The following is a 15,161-nucleotide window of genomic DNA, read 5'->3' as shown; positions in this document are numbered from 1 at the left end:
ATGAGACAAAAATCCTGAAGATACACAACACCCAAAGAGAGAACAATTTATAGCAGAGGACCATGCAAACAACACAAAATTCACGGCTGCGTTTTTAGTTGTTGCACAGCATACAGCAGCAGAGAGGAAAAAGTACGTCTGGCTACAAAGAAGGCATCTGAAATTGCTAGCAGGAGACGAGCAGATTGGCCTAAAAAATGAAGACTTGATGTAAACTGGGTATTGTTTGGGATGAACAGCTTGTGCACAAAGACCTTTCTGAAAGCAGAGACAGAAAAGTCCAAGTACCTACACAAACTGCCATCTCCTGCGGGTTCCCTCTGTACGTTAATTAGGAAACTGGACGCTACGGAGATGCGATGTTTTCACGCTATCTGTTGCAGTAGCCAAATGAAGTAAGAGCCTACAACAATCAAACAAAATCCAGCACAAGCCTGAGCATTAAGTCAATGTCTAGATTTGCCCCAAAGGAACAAATTGTTAACAGCATCACACGTGCAAGCTCTAAGCATATAAGCAAGCTTATTTCTGCAGATCATGGTACTGGGCAGTGTGATGCTCAGCAATCACTTTCAAGAAGAAACAGGAGCAAGATTGGAAAAGAAAAAAAAGCACAATAGCACATCACCACATTGCTTTTAATCAATACAAGCACTTTGTTAGATCTACAACGAAAGGCAGTGGAACATAATCCATTGCTCTAGGCAGAAGTTAACCAGCGTAATTCGGTGTTGAATTTCCTTCCAGACACCTCACATATACCTTGTGCACGAGCAAACAACGTGCAAGAGGTTAGAGGCAGGCTTTTCACAGCAGGCAAGAAGCTGACAAAGGATTTCCAGGAAAATAAACTAGGGGCTGATAAAAAAATTAATTAATTAATTAATTAAAAAAAATTAAAGCTGGACTCCTCGCTACACCACTGAGTATACCTCAACAGCTCATCAAATACAGCAAGAAGAGCCTTTTGAATTGGAACTTAAGCCAACACACACCTTCTCTGCAGCTAACAACTGCAATCATGTCTACGCATGGACTGCAACTAATGAAAAGATTGTTTTTTCCTAACTCTGTTTAGAAAACGATATAAGGGATGCAAGTAAAAATCAAGGGAATCCCTCCTCCTGAGGTGGAGCTGATTGAACCCAGGGATCCACCTTCACACACAGGCTGTTTCTCCTGGATATCCAAATGGCACAGTCTGCATCACCACTCCGTGGACTTGTCTGCAAACTATCAACAGAGCAAATAAATGTTTCTGCAAAAAGAGGAGTTAGCCAAGAAAGCTCTTTGGCACACAGAAAGACTCCTGGGGAGAGTGCCTGATGTTTGAGCTTCCCAGGAGGGCGAGTAACAGCAGTACTTCTTCCTTTAAAGCAGATCTATAAGGAAGCACGAGGCTTCTCGATAATCTGCAGTATACAGTTCACCCCGAGTTAAAAACCCAAACTGACAACAGCTCCCACCAGCTCAATGGGGCGCAGCAGCCGGTTGCCTATCAGTAAGCATAAAGCCAACGCCAGGATGGCACCAACAGCCACGTAACGAAGTTTCCAGAGGCTCTCTATTCACGGCTGTGAAAGTTCCTGGACAGACTGACCCTCCCGTGTAATTGCTCCATATTACCCATAGGAACAAAGTTAAATGAACGGAGAGGGGCAGGCCTTACTGTAAGTCATTATCAGTAACCACAACTGTCAGAACGGTTCCAGTAACTTACTAATGGACTATATCGGCATTTCCTCACATCTTCCACGCTGCGTGCAGAACTAGCGTCCAGCAGCAGTGCCGCTTGCATTACTTCCCCTGGTTTAAAAGATGTAATTTAGATTATACCTTCAAGCAAGGGGAAAAAAACTCAAAACCCAGCAACACCTGTGAGCGCACACAAGAATAGTTTTCCATGCACAACACTGATCTGACAGAAGGAAGGATGATCTCTACCAACATAACCTGTCAGTACTGGTTTGTTGTACACACAGAGAAGAGGTAGATGGACAAATTACAAGAAACACAGGCTGCTTATAATTTGTAATGTAACAAAAAAAGTTGCACCACTTTTCTAGCTCAGTCTTTTGGCCTGAAGCTAGACAAAGCTAGAAAAATACTCACATGTTCTTAAGTAAGGGAGAAAGGAGAACACAAAGGAGAGAGCCTTCCAGAAGAGCCCCTCCACGTAAACCTTTGCATTTAGTATCTTAATGCTTTTTTAATTTCTAGTGAAGGCAGCACCGAAATGAGGAGAGAGATCCATGAGATGACAACCCAGTTTTATTTTAGTACAAAGTCCTAAAATACACATTGGTTTTCTACTTCCTAACTTTGCATTCCACCTGCTGTGGCTTTGATTTTTTTTGGTAGGTGTAGAAAGCTCTAAGGCTTTCATCTAGGGCTCGGCCAAAGCACTGACTGCTAGAAGTACCTACCTGTTCATTACTGTTCTGAAAATGATCCTCAGAATTGTATAGTTAACAAATACTGAACATCTGTGGTTTAAATTGCAAGCTACACTTAAGCCATCTGAGGTCCAAATTTAAGATGCAATTCATTAACGTATCAACAGCTTTCTTCCAACCCTATTTCACTGCTTGCCTTTTTATTTAAGGCTGAACAAGATGACTTCCAGGAGTGAGTATGCTCAGTACAAACAAGTCTCTCTCAAGCAATGGCAAAGCATTCTGCATCCTTCACTTGACAGCAAAACAAGGACCTTGAAAGGTTCTAAGCAATATTGTCTTATCGGGGTAAGACAGGCATACTTCGGTGGGTTTGTATCCAGTTCTGCTCACCGGCATGGATTTGAGAATGGTTTTCAACTCATAACTGGGGATTTTAGCATGTTCTTTAGCTAGAAAAGTATTTATACTATACGCATTACTGCTGTGACTGTATGTGAAAAAACATACAGCACTTACTGAGAATAACTAGAGCGCTGTAATCATTGGTGGCAGCTCCTCTGAAATATGAACTGATTTAATCATTTTAAATAAGCCACACAAAAGAAATTCTCCCCAACTCTGCAACTGTTGATTCTGTTCAAACAAGGCACCTACTTTTCAGAATCAACCCATGCAAGATGGATTTCAGTACTCGTCAAAGTCCTAATTTCAATACCGACCTTGGGGGGGGAAGCTGCCCTAGTTAAGGAATGGTGTTTAAAGGAAAGCTAAAAGCAAATAAAACATGCATCACTGCCTTGTTTATTTCTGAAACAAGTGACTAGCTTCACAAGCGCACACAGGGCTCTGAAGTTTGAAGTGTGGTTTTATATCCCTCCCTCGCCCCAAATCGAGGGCACAATGTTGTTTCTAACATAAAGCCCAGAACCAAGAACCTGAGCAGAGCTTTAGTCTCCCACTGCTCTTTGCTCGTGATGTATTCAGGTAACATTTCCTAAGTTTGTTGTGAAGGTTTGTCCTTTAATTTCTGCAGACATCAGTGAAAGGCTCTTTCCTGGGGTACATGGAAATTCACGCGTAAGCTTTCATATTTTATACAGGTGAAAAACAAAAAATGGGTTTTGAGGCTCTCAGTGCTAACGTCTGTTTGCATCCTTTGTCACCTGCATAATTCAATTTAACAGCTCATTTAACTCGGTACTGGAATCCATAAAGGAAGTCCCCAAATTGGGTTTAGTGCATGTGGTTTTGTAAGGTTTTCTCCTTATAACAGTATCACAACAGCCACAAGTGTCAGGGAATTTATTGATGACAGAATTTATAAAGCAATCTAACTATAAGGAAAGCTTGCAGATAAACCTCCTGAGATTAATATAATCTTTGTATTAGTGGTTTTTGTTTTTTTGTTTTCTAAAGTCCTAAATATAGCAAGGGAAGATGAAAAACTCGACGTGCTTTTAGTCTAATGAAGCTCAAACTATTTTTTAAAGGGAAAACCTCTTTTAAATCCCGACATGCTAGGCTGATTTTCATATTCTTTTATAAAATTATTTATAAATAGTAATGACACCCAGGAGAGCATCTTCCTTCATTGCCTGCAGCCTTTGAGCCTCCCCACATTCTCATTAAACCACTTCAATGACTTGCTCATGCAGTCATATTACGCTCACACAATAAGCAATAAAGCATCTTTGTTGCAGGAGACATGAACTGCCTCCCTCATTGAGAAATATTTACTATTAAAATGAGAAAATAGATAATCTGTGCTCAGCTTGGCTTTGTGGATAAGCATCACGTGAGAGGCATGAGTCCTGCATTCAGTCTGGAGCAGCCAGGAAGGCGATCCAGCTGCTCATGAAGTGGCCCTGTGTCATTGTGCCATAAATTTTCAAGAGACAGAGGTTCTGCCAGCAGGCTGGGAAATAAAACCCATTCAGCCCCATGCAGAAACCAGGCTAAGGGAAGGAATCACTGGTGCGTAACTGAAATTGAGAAAATTGCAGGAGAGGAGACAGCAGAAAGGGAAAACAGACTGGGATTCTGAAAGAGGAAGACAATAGCACTTGTGCATCTTTAAGCTCCTGTGGTACCACGAAAGGTCCTTTGCTCCAATCCCTTCCTTGAAGACCATTTTATTTGTGCTGCCTCTCAGAGCACGTACGCCCCTACCCAAGAAGTCAGCATCCCGGAGATCCACAGCTCCATTTAGGTGAGCCGGGCGGCGGCAGGGTGATTACCGCAGTCGCCCCAACTGCCTTGCAGAGGCACTAGCACGGACTTTTACAGCAATTCTTTCCCAACTTTCCTTATTCCAGAAACAAAGAAAAGGCGGCAGTGCTATTTAATTGCATTCAGTGACACAGCTCAGCTAGAGCTCTGGCAGTTCATCACCAGCAGAGAAACGTTTTAACCTAGATTCCTCCCTCTCCTCTCCCCTTGTACCTTCCAGTTGGGTGGACAGAGCGCTGCAGCCTTCTGTAACTATCGCACAGCGAGCATGCAGCCAAATCGCACCTTTCTCAGGGCTTCCTGGCAAGCAGTCCAAGCCGAGCTCACAGAATGGATTGTCCTTTCGTAGCACATCTATTTTGTTTCTTTCATAGCTGCTACAAAGCGAGGAGAGTTATTAATTACAAAGCGCTGCTTCAGGAAAATCTGTATTAAGAGGGCAGAGCAACAAGAACACCACATTCTGCTTTGACAGGAAGAAGAGCTAAGTTCTTCCCGAAGATGCAAGTTGAGCAATTAAGAAAACCCTTACTGGGCCTGAGCAAAGCGGAGCTCAGCAGTTCTGGGGCTGCAGAGCCAGCAGGCACCCGGCGCAGAGGCTCATCGCGCTCCTCCCTCCCCGCTGCTTCCCCAACCACCTTAGGAACGAAAAGGGAACTGGTAAAACAGCTGTTTTACCCCACAGGCTTTGTCTCCAAGAGAAGATGAAGGAGGTGCAGTGGAGAAGGGTGTCAGCTGGGGCGGCTGCTGCCCAGGCTCCTGCGTGTCCCCCCTGCCACCGGAGGTGAGGCTCCGATGTCACAGAAGGGGTGACGACAGCAGCTTCTAACCCCTGAACTGAACTGAAGGCCCCCTGAAGCAACCTGAGCAGCAGAAGTACAGTGAATGGAAATCGTGTGCTGGTGTGAGGAGCAGAGAGGAGTAAAACAAGAAAAGGAAATTAAGTCAAGGCAGAAAACTGGCAGTTTTTTCCACAGCGTGCTTATAACCAAAACCCTGTAAGGTGCCTCAGCAGCTCAGTTAAGCTGGCTGCTTCATGCCAATCAGTACTGAAGTGACCATTTGTGAGCAACTTCGATATTAAGAGAGAAAAACGGTCACAAAGTCACTCCCTCCATTAAGATCTGGGCTGTAGTAGGAGTAAAGTTTGAATGCGGTTTCCTGGTGATCATTCTCTGAATGCGGCCATCTCTGCGCAAACAACAGGAAATTTGATTTAGTTCTGTGGAAAAGTGAAATGCAATGGTAGTAACAGCAATATTTAGTACTTTGGAGTGCTCCACACACATGAAGTACTGCACAAATATTAACTTACCCTAAACATCTCCCTGAGCCAGGTATGTATTATTTAGAGCACCATTACACAACTGCTGCACATTCCCCTATTTCTTCTGCTCACTTCTCTCCTTCCTCTTTTCTTTCCCATGCAGAACACCTCCATCTTCAACCTGCTTGCTCTCCTCCCACTCTGCCTCAAGGTTTCTCACCCACGTGCATGGGCACCCCTGCCCTCTGTGCTCACAGTGCAGCTTTATGTCCTCGGCTGGTCTGAAGGCCGAGCAGGTGCCCCTTGTCTCACCACACCACTGACACTAAGCTGAAAAACTCCTTACTGGATAGGCCGATGGCCTGCAGAGCAGCACACACCAGGAGCACGCAGTCATCTGGCAACTAACATCAGCTCACGGCACCTGCACCAGCACGGGCACCCCCAGCACTTCTCCTGGGAAAGGACAAACGCCTGGTTTTTGAGAACTGGGGCTGAGCAGCAAAGCTACAACGACAGAACAAATCCTGCGATGACAGAAGAAATCCACTACAGCAAAAGCTGATGACCACTAAGTGCTTCGTCCAGTTTTACAAAGAATTCATCACGGACAATGAAATCTGCAATTTCTACCAAGATCTTGGAAGCCCCTGTCACTTTTTACGTCAATTCACTGGTGCCATCACCTGAGATGACACCAATCACAAACAGCGCAAGTACCGACGTGGGGGGAAGACATTTCACTCACACACACACAATATTGCAAATTTAATCAAAAGCATTAGTTCTTTAATTGCTGACTTAGGATATAGCTCATCAATTTCTGCAGAACTTCTCAGGGCAAACACCGCGCTGACAGGACTCATTCCTCTGAGCACTTTCCAGAGCAGTTCACAAACTGCAAAGCCAGATCTATTCATCAAAATTCCTCATTCCTTTAGATGGAAAAGGGTATTACAAGAAAAAATTACTTGTTTACTTCCCCGGCTAAAAGCACACGAAGACATTCACTGAACTGCGCAGTGCTGAGGGAACATTCAGAAATCAGCCGCAGCCATTACTCTACTTTGATCATTCTTTTAGCATCTGACATGCCAGAAGACCTGACCTATTAGGCAAAAATATTAACAGGGCGTCGATACGCGACAAGAACTGTCTTCTTGCCTCTTTTTAATTAACAGGTGTTATATTTTTTATTAAAAAAAAAAAAATGTAGGCATTAGTGGTTCTCTCTGCAGAGGTGGCAGAACTACCCCCTGCACAGAAATAAAAGCTGCCAAGTGAGAGACTGGGAGACTTCACGGCTCTCACCCGCAGACAATAAAACTCCTGACAAACCTGCCTTCCTAAGATTCACAGAACAAGCTGAGCCAGCAGCGAATTCTGTTGAAGAGAAGCACAGGGACACGGTGTGCTTCCTGCCAGCCTCCTGGGATGGGGGGCAGCAGGGCAGAGTCCCCAGCTCACCCCCAGCCCAGGAGCTGCCTGGCGGTGCCGTGCTCCTGCTGCCCTCGCATGCAGCCCGCTTGTGCCAGCGGTGCTGACGCAGCAGCCGGCCTCACCCAGGGGATGCGAATCCAGCTGGATGCTCGAACCTGCCTGTGGGTGGCATGGGCACACCGAGGGCTTGCACAGCGCTACAGCAATTCCCTCGGTGCCTGGTATGTGCCTGATTCTTTTACTCATCGAATTTTGGTACTCGGATTTTATTTATTAAATGCAGTTATCTACATACGTAAAATAAGGTGGCTTCTCCTTCACTCTCGGTATTTCCAGAAGAGTGGATGTTCAAAATGGGGCAGAAAAATAAAAAGGCGGATGTGGGAAAAAGCAGAGACCAAGCTTCTCCACCAAGACCCTCCCAGAGAGGAGCTTTCTGGCTCGCCTCCCTTCACTCCCGGGTGAGACACCACCGCAAACAGCACTGCCACGACTGCCAGCATGCTTTTTAAAGAGCATCCGCAAAAAATGACGCCAAGAAAAACTCAAGTTTCCACTCGTCCTGTCTTACGTGGTGGCGCACAAGGAAAAAGGCTGACGGACGAGGCTGGTACTCCACGCTGGGCTAACAGCTCCTCCACTCCCCATTAGCAGATCACGGAATAAATATGTAACAGGCCATAGCACTTCACATCATGAATCAAGCAGGGTCACAACCAGTGAACGCTCCGGGGCTCGATGGGGATCCATCGCTCCCGTGGCATTATTTCATTACTTTGCAGCACATAATGACACACACAGGGAGTGTTCCCACCTCCATTTTTCAAGCTCTTTTCAGAGGTTTCACAACTGCACTGAAAATGTGTGTTGGTTCTTACCGTCGTGCCTTTGTGACCATTTATATACATCGCCTAGCTCCATCAATTAGTCCAGCACCATGATTTACTGCACTGCAAACGCCTGACATTTCAAAACTCATACAAGGCTTGTCAGCTTACCCTAGGAGCACGCCTGGTATAATTTGCCAGCTTCTAGTTATTTCTTGGGATCTTTTGGTGGCTTTTACAGTTTTTTGGCATTCGTAGCTCACTAACTGCCTTCTCTGAAAACAAGTATGTTGAATCCCCGTAATAATTTCCTCTGCCAGCATCTGTTTCTGAGCTTACACAGATTCTTAATTCAAAGTTTTAAACCTCTCGTAGGCTTTAATTTCTCACCCTGGTTGTCCTCTCCTTCTGCACCAGATTTCTTCATACCCCTTAGAGTTATCTCCACATTGCAGCACTGTTCCATGATTAGTTGTGTGCCTGTTTCCCAAAGATCCTCAGCTTGCATTCATTTCTTGTTTTCTTTTTCTCAGTGTTGTGTGGTTCTTTTTTTAAGTCTTGACATTTTCAAATTGTCACTTAGAATGTTTTAACTGTTTCTAAAACAACCTATTTTTCATGCATTTTTATCCTAAAAACATACTGGAGAATGTTTAAAGAGATCAAAGTAACCAATGCTTCAAAGAGTGCTATTCTTAATTTCTAAAAACATCTGCCAGATAATGTTTACAAAATGTTTTAAACTTTCCTCTTTTCAAAACAGTGCGCTCAGAGGAATGTGAGCTTTTTAGAAGTATGTAACTCCAGAAATATTTAATTTGTAGCTTTACAAAAAATACCAAACATAAAAAAAGAATTCACTACCCCTCGAAAAAAATCAATCACAACATCTAGAAAGAATCCAGTTTACTTTGAAGAACCTATGTCAGTTAATCTAAGCACAACATTTCAGATAACATTCATCTCCAAAATACTAAGCCTTTGTTTGTTTTCCCGATCATCCACGTCAAATTCGACCTAACCAAAGTCATAATTCAAACTTTAAATTAATTTATCTCAAAGTTCTAAATGTCTTTAAGAAAACTGAGGATGGTAGTGGTAAGCCATAATCTTAAGTTTTGGGTTTTAATTTCCTGTAAAAGCTTTTTGTGCAGTTCCGCCTGGAAAATAAAGTTCTTCAATAAAGCACATTTGAAAAAGCCACAGGTAATTCCTGTTTATAATGAAAGCCTGCCATCTTGTGTAAGGTTGGAGTTTAGCATGACTCGAGTCAAGAACAGAGATGAACGAGCTACTACTCCTCGACTACACATCCCCATGGTACAGAGAACAACCCTTCCAGCACGCTGTCACTGTGCTGCTTTTGCTGGGTGGGGAATGTGCAAACATGCTTCCCGTAATCTACTGCTGTCTGCAGCAAGAATAAAAAGAAAGCACTTTCTGCTTTGCTTTTTATCTTGGCCAATAAGGTAGAGTCAATTTCCAAATATTTAAATGTGTGACTGATTTTGGAATTAGTCCCTTCCATAACCTTTGGTACACATTCAGTACAAACAAACAAAAACAGAAAGTTCTTTGTTACCTAACACTGACAAATAAAGCAGAAGAAACGGAACAACAGCTAACTCACTGGGACTTTCAGTTTTGTTTAACCCTTATCCCACTTAGTAGACCGTAAAGGCATCTCTCTTCTTATGAAGAGAGGAGGCCAAGTGACTTGTGAAAGCCCACAGAAGACAGCAAAAGTCACTGAGTGCTGACAAGATCCTAAAGCTGAATTCACTGGAAACTACCATGACTACTACCAACTATACACATCTCACGGTAAGCGTGAGCAACAAACGTTTATCCAGCTGTGTAAGTAGCAGCACAGTCACAGAACACACAGTGCAAGGCATTCATCGCGGGCACTTTCTAGAAAAAGATGAAGTTTTCATCCACGCTTTGGATTGAGGTTTTAGTCCCCACAAAAGTTAGGCAGCTCCAATGTAAGTAAATGTGGGAGTTAAACAAGTAACACCTACTTTCGAAGGTGCTCGTGTTCCTTCAGGAATAGTTCTGTTCTTCTGTTATTCACACCAGAGCCACTTTTATATGATCTACATGAAAAAAATAAAAACAAAAAATTGGAGGACATTTTCTCCAGAGGCCTTTCAGTAGGTATTATTAACCAACTCGCACGCATATCGTGCTTTGTTACTCTGAAGTGACCAAACAGGAAAGCTCTGGTCATGCTAAGACATTTTTGAAGAGATTGAGCATAGCTTAATAGTTTTACTTTAAAAACATGAATTCCTTTTCAAAGTTAAAACATACAAACAAACCAAAAAATATCCATCAAGGAATCTTATCACAACCTTAATAAGAGTTGTGAATTCAAACACTTGTTTTTTGCTTAGTTCAGAGCACAGATGATTAACCTAAGCCAAGTAATCTCCTCCTACAGGAAAGTACCGCCTCCTCCCTCCTAGTGCAGGCCCGTGCCATTGCTGGAACGCACGCTACAACTTACTCAATATCTTTTCGTACTGATCCCAACAGATTTTCCCTTTCTCGTATCGCCAAAAAGTTTGCTTTGGTTTTGTGGAATTCATGAGTGTAATCCTGTAAAATAAACCAGTTAGTCCAAAATTAGGGTACTGAGATCACGTTAACAAAACAAGATTCTCAAGTAAGATCCAACCATCTTTTAAAATCTTAGCTATTCTCTAACAAGAAGAGTAAGACCAACTTACTTAACTTCAAAATCACTTGGAAATTAATATAAAATATTTTTAAAACTCACTTTTAGCTGCTGTATTTTGGTAGCTACAGCTAAGGTCACAGTGGAAGACCCACTATTAATTCCTTCTCCCAGTTTCACACATCTTCAGCTTTCTGCTGAATTACCAATTTCTGCTGGAATTTCCCATCACTGGTTAAATCCAAAACAACAGTAAAACCTACTGATTTGGTGTGGTGAGGATGCCCTGGGTTTATGCAGTTAAGTTCCACTAAATGAGAAAAAATATTTTCTGAACAATGAAATCAAAGATCTGCAAGTTGCGCTTCAAAACATTTTAGGCAGCTTGAAAAACAATCCATGTGGCAACCGGCGGCCAGTACAACACCAAAATCATTGTAAACATTCAGCACTATTTTTCATATAAATACTGCAGCCTTTACACTGCTTTTCTAATATTCTGTATTGTACAGATACCAAAGAGAAATTAAACTGTGACTACAGAGAACATGCAAAAAGCATACGTTTTTAGTATTGCTATGCCAGGAAAACATCACCAGTTTGAAACATGGCTCATTTAAACAGAGGAGTAGCCTTAGCCACCACGTTTCCTTCAACTCCCTTTATCAGTCCGGATGGTTTTACAATCATATCTTCCTATCCTAAAAGTTGGAAGAAGCCACAGCCCAGTTTACACAGAACATCCACGTGACGTGTTGCAAAAACAAAACAAGTTGTATTCACTAACACAGACTGCAAATCATCTTGAATACTCTTCACCATGACCAGACAGCAGCTAAAAGAGAGACCTGCACAGACTTGGTTCTACAACCAGTAGAAACTTCCAAATGAGAGTAACTTCCACATTCAAGACTTTCAACTGCTTTCTTTTCTCTTTTCCTCCCACCAAGCAGCCTCCTTTGGGCAGCTTTTCCTTTTATCAGTGATTGCTGGTGGCAGTTAATTTTAGGTAACTAAATGCTAAAAAAACGCTGCACCTCAAAGCTGCACAGCTTCATCATAATAGTTTTATTTTATAAAGAAATCCAGCAGGAAGTAATACTAAGAATGCACAGGTAACTGCATTACCGCACACTTATTGTTGAAATAACTATTTACACTCATTTGGAGAAGTTTGTTTCTACAAACATTTTCAGATCCCGTGCTTGCAACACATTTGAAGAAACTTTTATGTCAGTAAATCAGACTTCTTGCTCGTTGCAGGTTAGGCACAATAAACACAGTATTCACAGAGACTCCTCCCAGCCAGTTGGCATCTGGGATGTGTTAGAGCATACGTACACAGTATGTCCATGCTGAGATAAAACAAACAAGCATGCCGTGATACCAGCATTGCTAATAACTAGTTCAACAAAGCAACAAATAGAAGCAAGGAGGACACGTGTTGTTACCTGTAATATGTCTCTGTGACGCTGTAACGTATGCATTAGTGCAGCGTTCAGGGACGGGACTCCTGCGCTGTTTGTGTATTCTGCCATTTTGTCATTTATTCCAGTAAGCTAGAAGGAAAAATAATAAAATAAAAAGCTTATTCTTATAAGAAAGTTACAACGCATCAGATGAAGCAACTCCCCCTAACAACAGATGCACACTTTCAGAAACATTTCTCTATCACCCACTCTAGTACTCTGTAAACACACGTCACAGAAACCTGTCCTGTAATACTTCCAAGGTGTCAAAGTAAAAATACAATAACCGGAGTCACCTTTCCCAGAAGCTGTTCAATCTCCACAGCCATGGTCTCAAACATTCTGTCCTGGCTTGACCCATTTAAGAGAGGAGTGGTGTCAGAGCTAAGGGGAAAAAAAAAAAAAAGAGCAGTTACTGAAATGCACATCTTGCATCACCTGAGGAAAATATAACCTCCCCTTGAAAGATACTCCTGACACCAAACTCTCACCTAGTACCAGCACATGTCTAGTACCAACACCTTGCCATCCCCAACTTTTAAGCTCAAGTTATTTTCTTATGTTCTGGCACTAAGGAGCACTGCGCTAAGGGTATGTTACACCAGCTAGGGAATTACACAGTGCTAGGACAGCCCACTGACCTGTTACGCAGACAAAACATCTACACAGCAGTGCACACCACCCAAATTATCACCATTTGTTTCATACAGCACACCTTCACTGTTTTTTCGTTTAAATATAAACTAAAAAGACAATGCAAAAATCACACCTAAGCAAGAGAACAGCAGTACACCGCTTCGCATGCCAAGCTGCAGACATATGACAGCTAACACCTTTCAGAAACTGCTCTTTGATTATCTATCGTAACTAGAGTAAGAGAAAAAAGTTTTGCAGAGGATGGCAAAATAAGTACAACAATTGGATTACACAGCAAGGAATGTATGAGTTTGTGTTTTTTGTTTTTTTTTTTTTTTTATAAAAAAAAGACAGATTAGGACTCTTGACTCAAGAGGAACGTGATTATTCTTGCGTTGCTCTCAGGCTTCCAGAACCGGAAATTCAGGAGAAAATAAAAAAATTATTCAACACTCCAGAAGCTTTATACCCAACCCACCAAGGTATCTGAGCTCTGAAAGCAAGAAATGTTCTCACGCTTCAAACAAATGGGACCAGATTTGCTAAAGAAAGTAATATTTACTCAAAAAGACCAAGAGCACAGAAGGCTGCAGGTTTATACCTATCAAGATATAACCTGCAGCACTGAGAAGGGTAAGAAGTAAATGTGGAGTTAAAAAGAAAAAAGCAAAAATCAACACACATACAGGCAGCAGTCACTCGTAACTGATACACGATGTCGAGATCCACAACTAATAAGTAAAGAATGGCATTTTCAAAAATTGTGCACAGGGACAGAGAAGCTGATAATTACTGCTGTGGGACTGCAAAAAGGCCTCAAGGCTGCTGTTAAGCTGGAAAGAGTCAAAAAGTTTTATTATACTAATTCTCCAGTGAAAAATAAATCTACCTAATGCAAGCAGAAGTTATTCTGTTGTATGCACACATATGCATGTAGCTAATTTAATATATACGTTAATCTATATCGAGCTTTCACTGTGGCTACTTACCTCAGGAGAAAACCAGAAAGTAACAGCCACCCCTCCAGAAGGAAAGGCAACAAACTGCCTGCTTCGATTCCCTATTCCCCATCCTCCCTGCTGCAGTGACCGCAGCTCAGTGCCCGGTTCCTTCAGAGCTGAAGCAGGGATTAGGAGCACCACAGCAGCCCACCGGGGCGGTGTAAGGCCAAACTGCCAGAGCCCAAAGCACTTACTGCAGCCTCCGAGAACCCCTGCTAACTGCATAGGAGTAAAACTGGAAAGCGAGCTGGTGCAGCCAGCTGTGCAGTGCCTCAAGGAAGCCCGATCAGCCCCTCACGCGCTTTCCCCACAGTTACAAACCGAGGTGTGAAGCAGCTGCCCCTGGGGACACAGCGCTCTGCTGCAGGGCACGCACCTTCGTGACCTAGTGCCAAGATCACCTGGTAACGCACGGAGATGAGAATCGTGGAATTATTTGGGTTGGGAAAGAGCTCCAGGATGGATCATCTGGCCCAGCCACCCCCAGCACCGATATCGCCCCCTGAACCACGTCCCCAGGCTCCGCATCTAAAGGAAAGCCCTGAGCCCCCCCAGGGCCGGTGCCTCCCCCACCTCAAGCGCTGCCAACGAGCTTAAGAAACCGAGCTTCGTAAAAACCCGAGGTGGCGGCTGGGACCAGAATAAAGCGAAAAAATAAATGGTAAAGAAACGTGTTAGTACCTATACCTGTCGCGCCGCCCGTCCCGGCCGCCGCTGTAGCTGGTGCAGAGCTTGCTGAAGGAGACCAGCTTCAGGTCCAGCTCGTTCTCCAGCTGCCTCGCCTGCTTCCGCAGGTCTGCGGGGGGGGGGGGGGGGGGGGGGACAAACCCCCGCCCGCCCCCCCCGGGGGCCCCCCCCCCCCCCCGGGGGGGGGGGGGGAAGAAGGGGGGGGCCCGGGCCCCCCCCCCCCCCCCCCCCGAGCTCCCGGCCCCGCCGCCCGCGGCCCCCACTCGCCTTCCCAGTAGTTGCTGCTCCCCGCCGCCATCTTTGTTGTCCGACGTCAGCCGCGGCCCGCCGAGACGGCCGGCACAGAGCGGCGGGGCGGGCGGGGCGGGAGGGCCGCCCGCTGCAGCGCCCCCCCCCGGGGGCCGCCAGCCTCCGCCCGCGCCTCACAGCCTCCCCAGGGCCTCAGCCTCCCCCCCCAGCCGCCGGCCTCAGCCTCCAACTCCCGGCCCCCAAGCCCCAGCTTCTCCCCCCCCCCCCCCATGCC

General features: G+C 44.3%; 1 protein-coding gene across 4 annotated transcripts in view; it reads right to left on the bottom strand.

The window, feature by feature from the left end:
• GOSR1 (golgi SNAP receptor complex member 1) overlaps positions 1 to 15,026 on the bottom strand; it is a 31,528-nt gene extending 16,502 nt beyond the window's left edge. For 2 of the 4 annotated variants that reach the window (XM_035342763.1, XM_035342765.1), the window contains exons 1-6: positions 14,906 to 15,026; positions 14,633 to 14,747; positions 12,611 to 12,698; positions 12,297 to 12,404; positions 10,675 to 10,766; positions 10,187 to 10,261 (exon numbers count right to left, since the gene is read on the bottom strand). In XM_035342763.1, coding sequence (XP_035198654.1) covers positions 10,187 to 10,261; positions 10,675 to 10,766; positions 12,297 to 12,404; positions 12,611 to 12,698; positions 14,633 to 14,747; positions 14,906 to 14,936 — 509 coding nt within the window. In that variant the 5' untranslated portion in view covers positions 14,937 to 15,026. The remainder of the gene's footprint in view (positions 1 to 10,186; positions 10,262 to 10,674; positions 10,767 to 12,296; positions 12,405 to 12,610; positions 12,699 to 14,632; positions 14,748 to 14,905) is intronic. The other 2 variants (XM_035342764.1, XM_035342767.1) reach the window with 2 other exon arrangements.
• Between the last annotated feature and the right edge of the window lie 135 nt (positions 15,027 to 15,161).

The sequence above is a fragment of the Oxyura jamaicensis genome, chromosome 19 (genome assembly GCF_011077185.1).
Source record: "Oxyura jamaicensis isolate SHBP4307 breed ruddy duck chromosome 19, BPBGC_Ojam_1.0, whole genome shotgun sequence".
Classification (NCBI taxonomy): domain Eukaryota; kingdom Metazoa; phylum Chordata; class Aves; order Anseriformes; family Anatidae; genus Oxyura; species Oxyura jamaicensis.
This window is presented reverse-complemented; position numbering and strand designations above follow the sequence as displayed.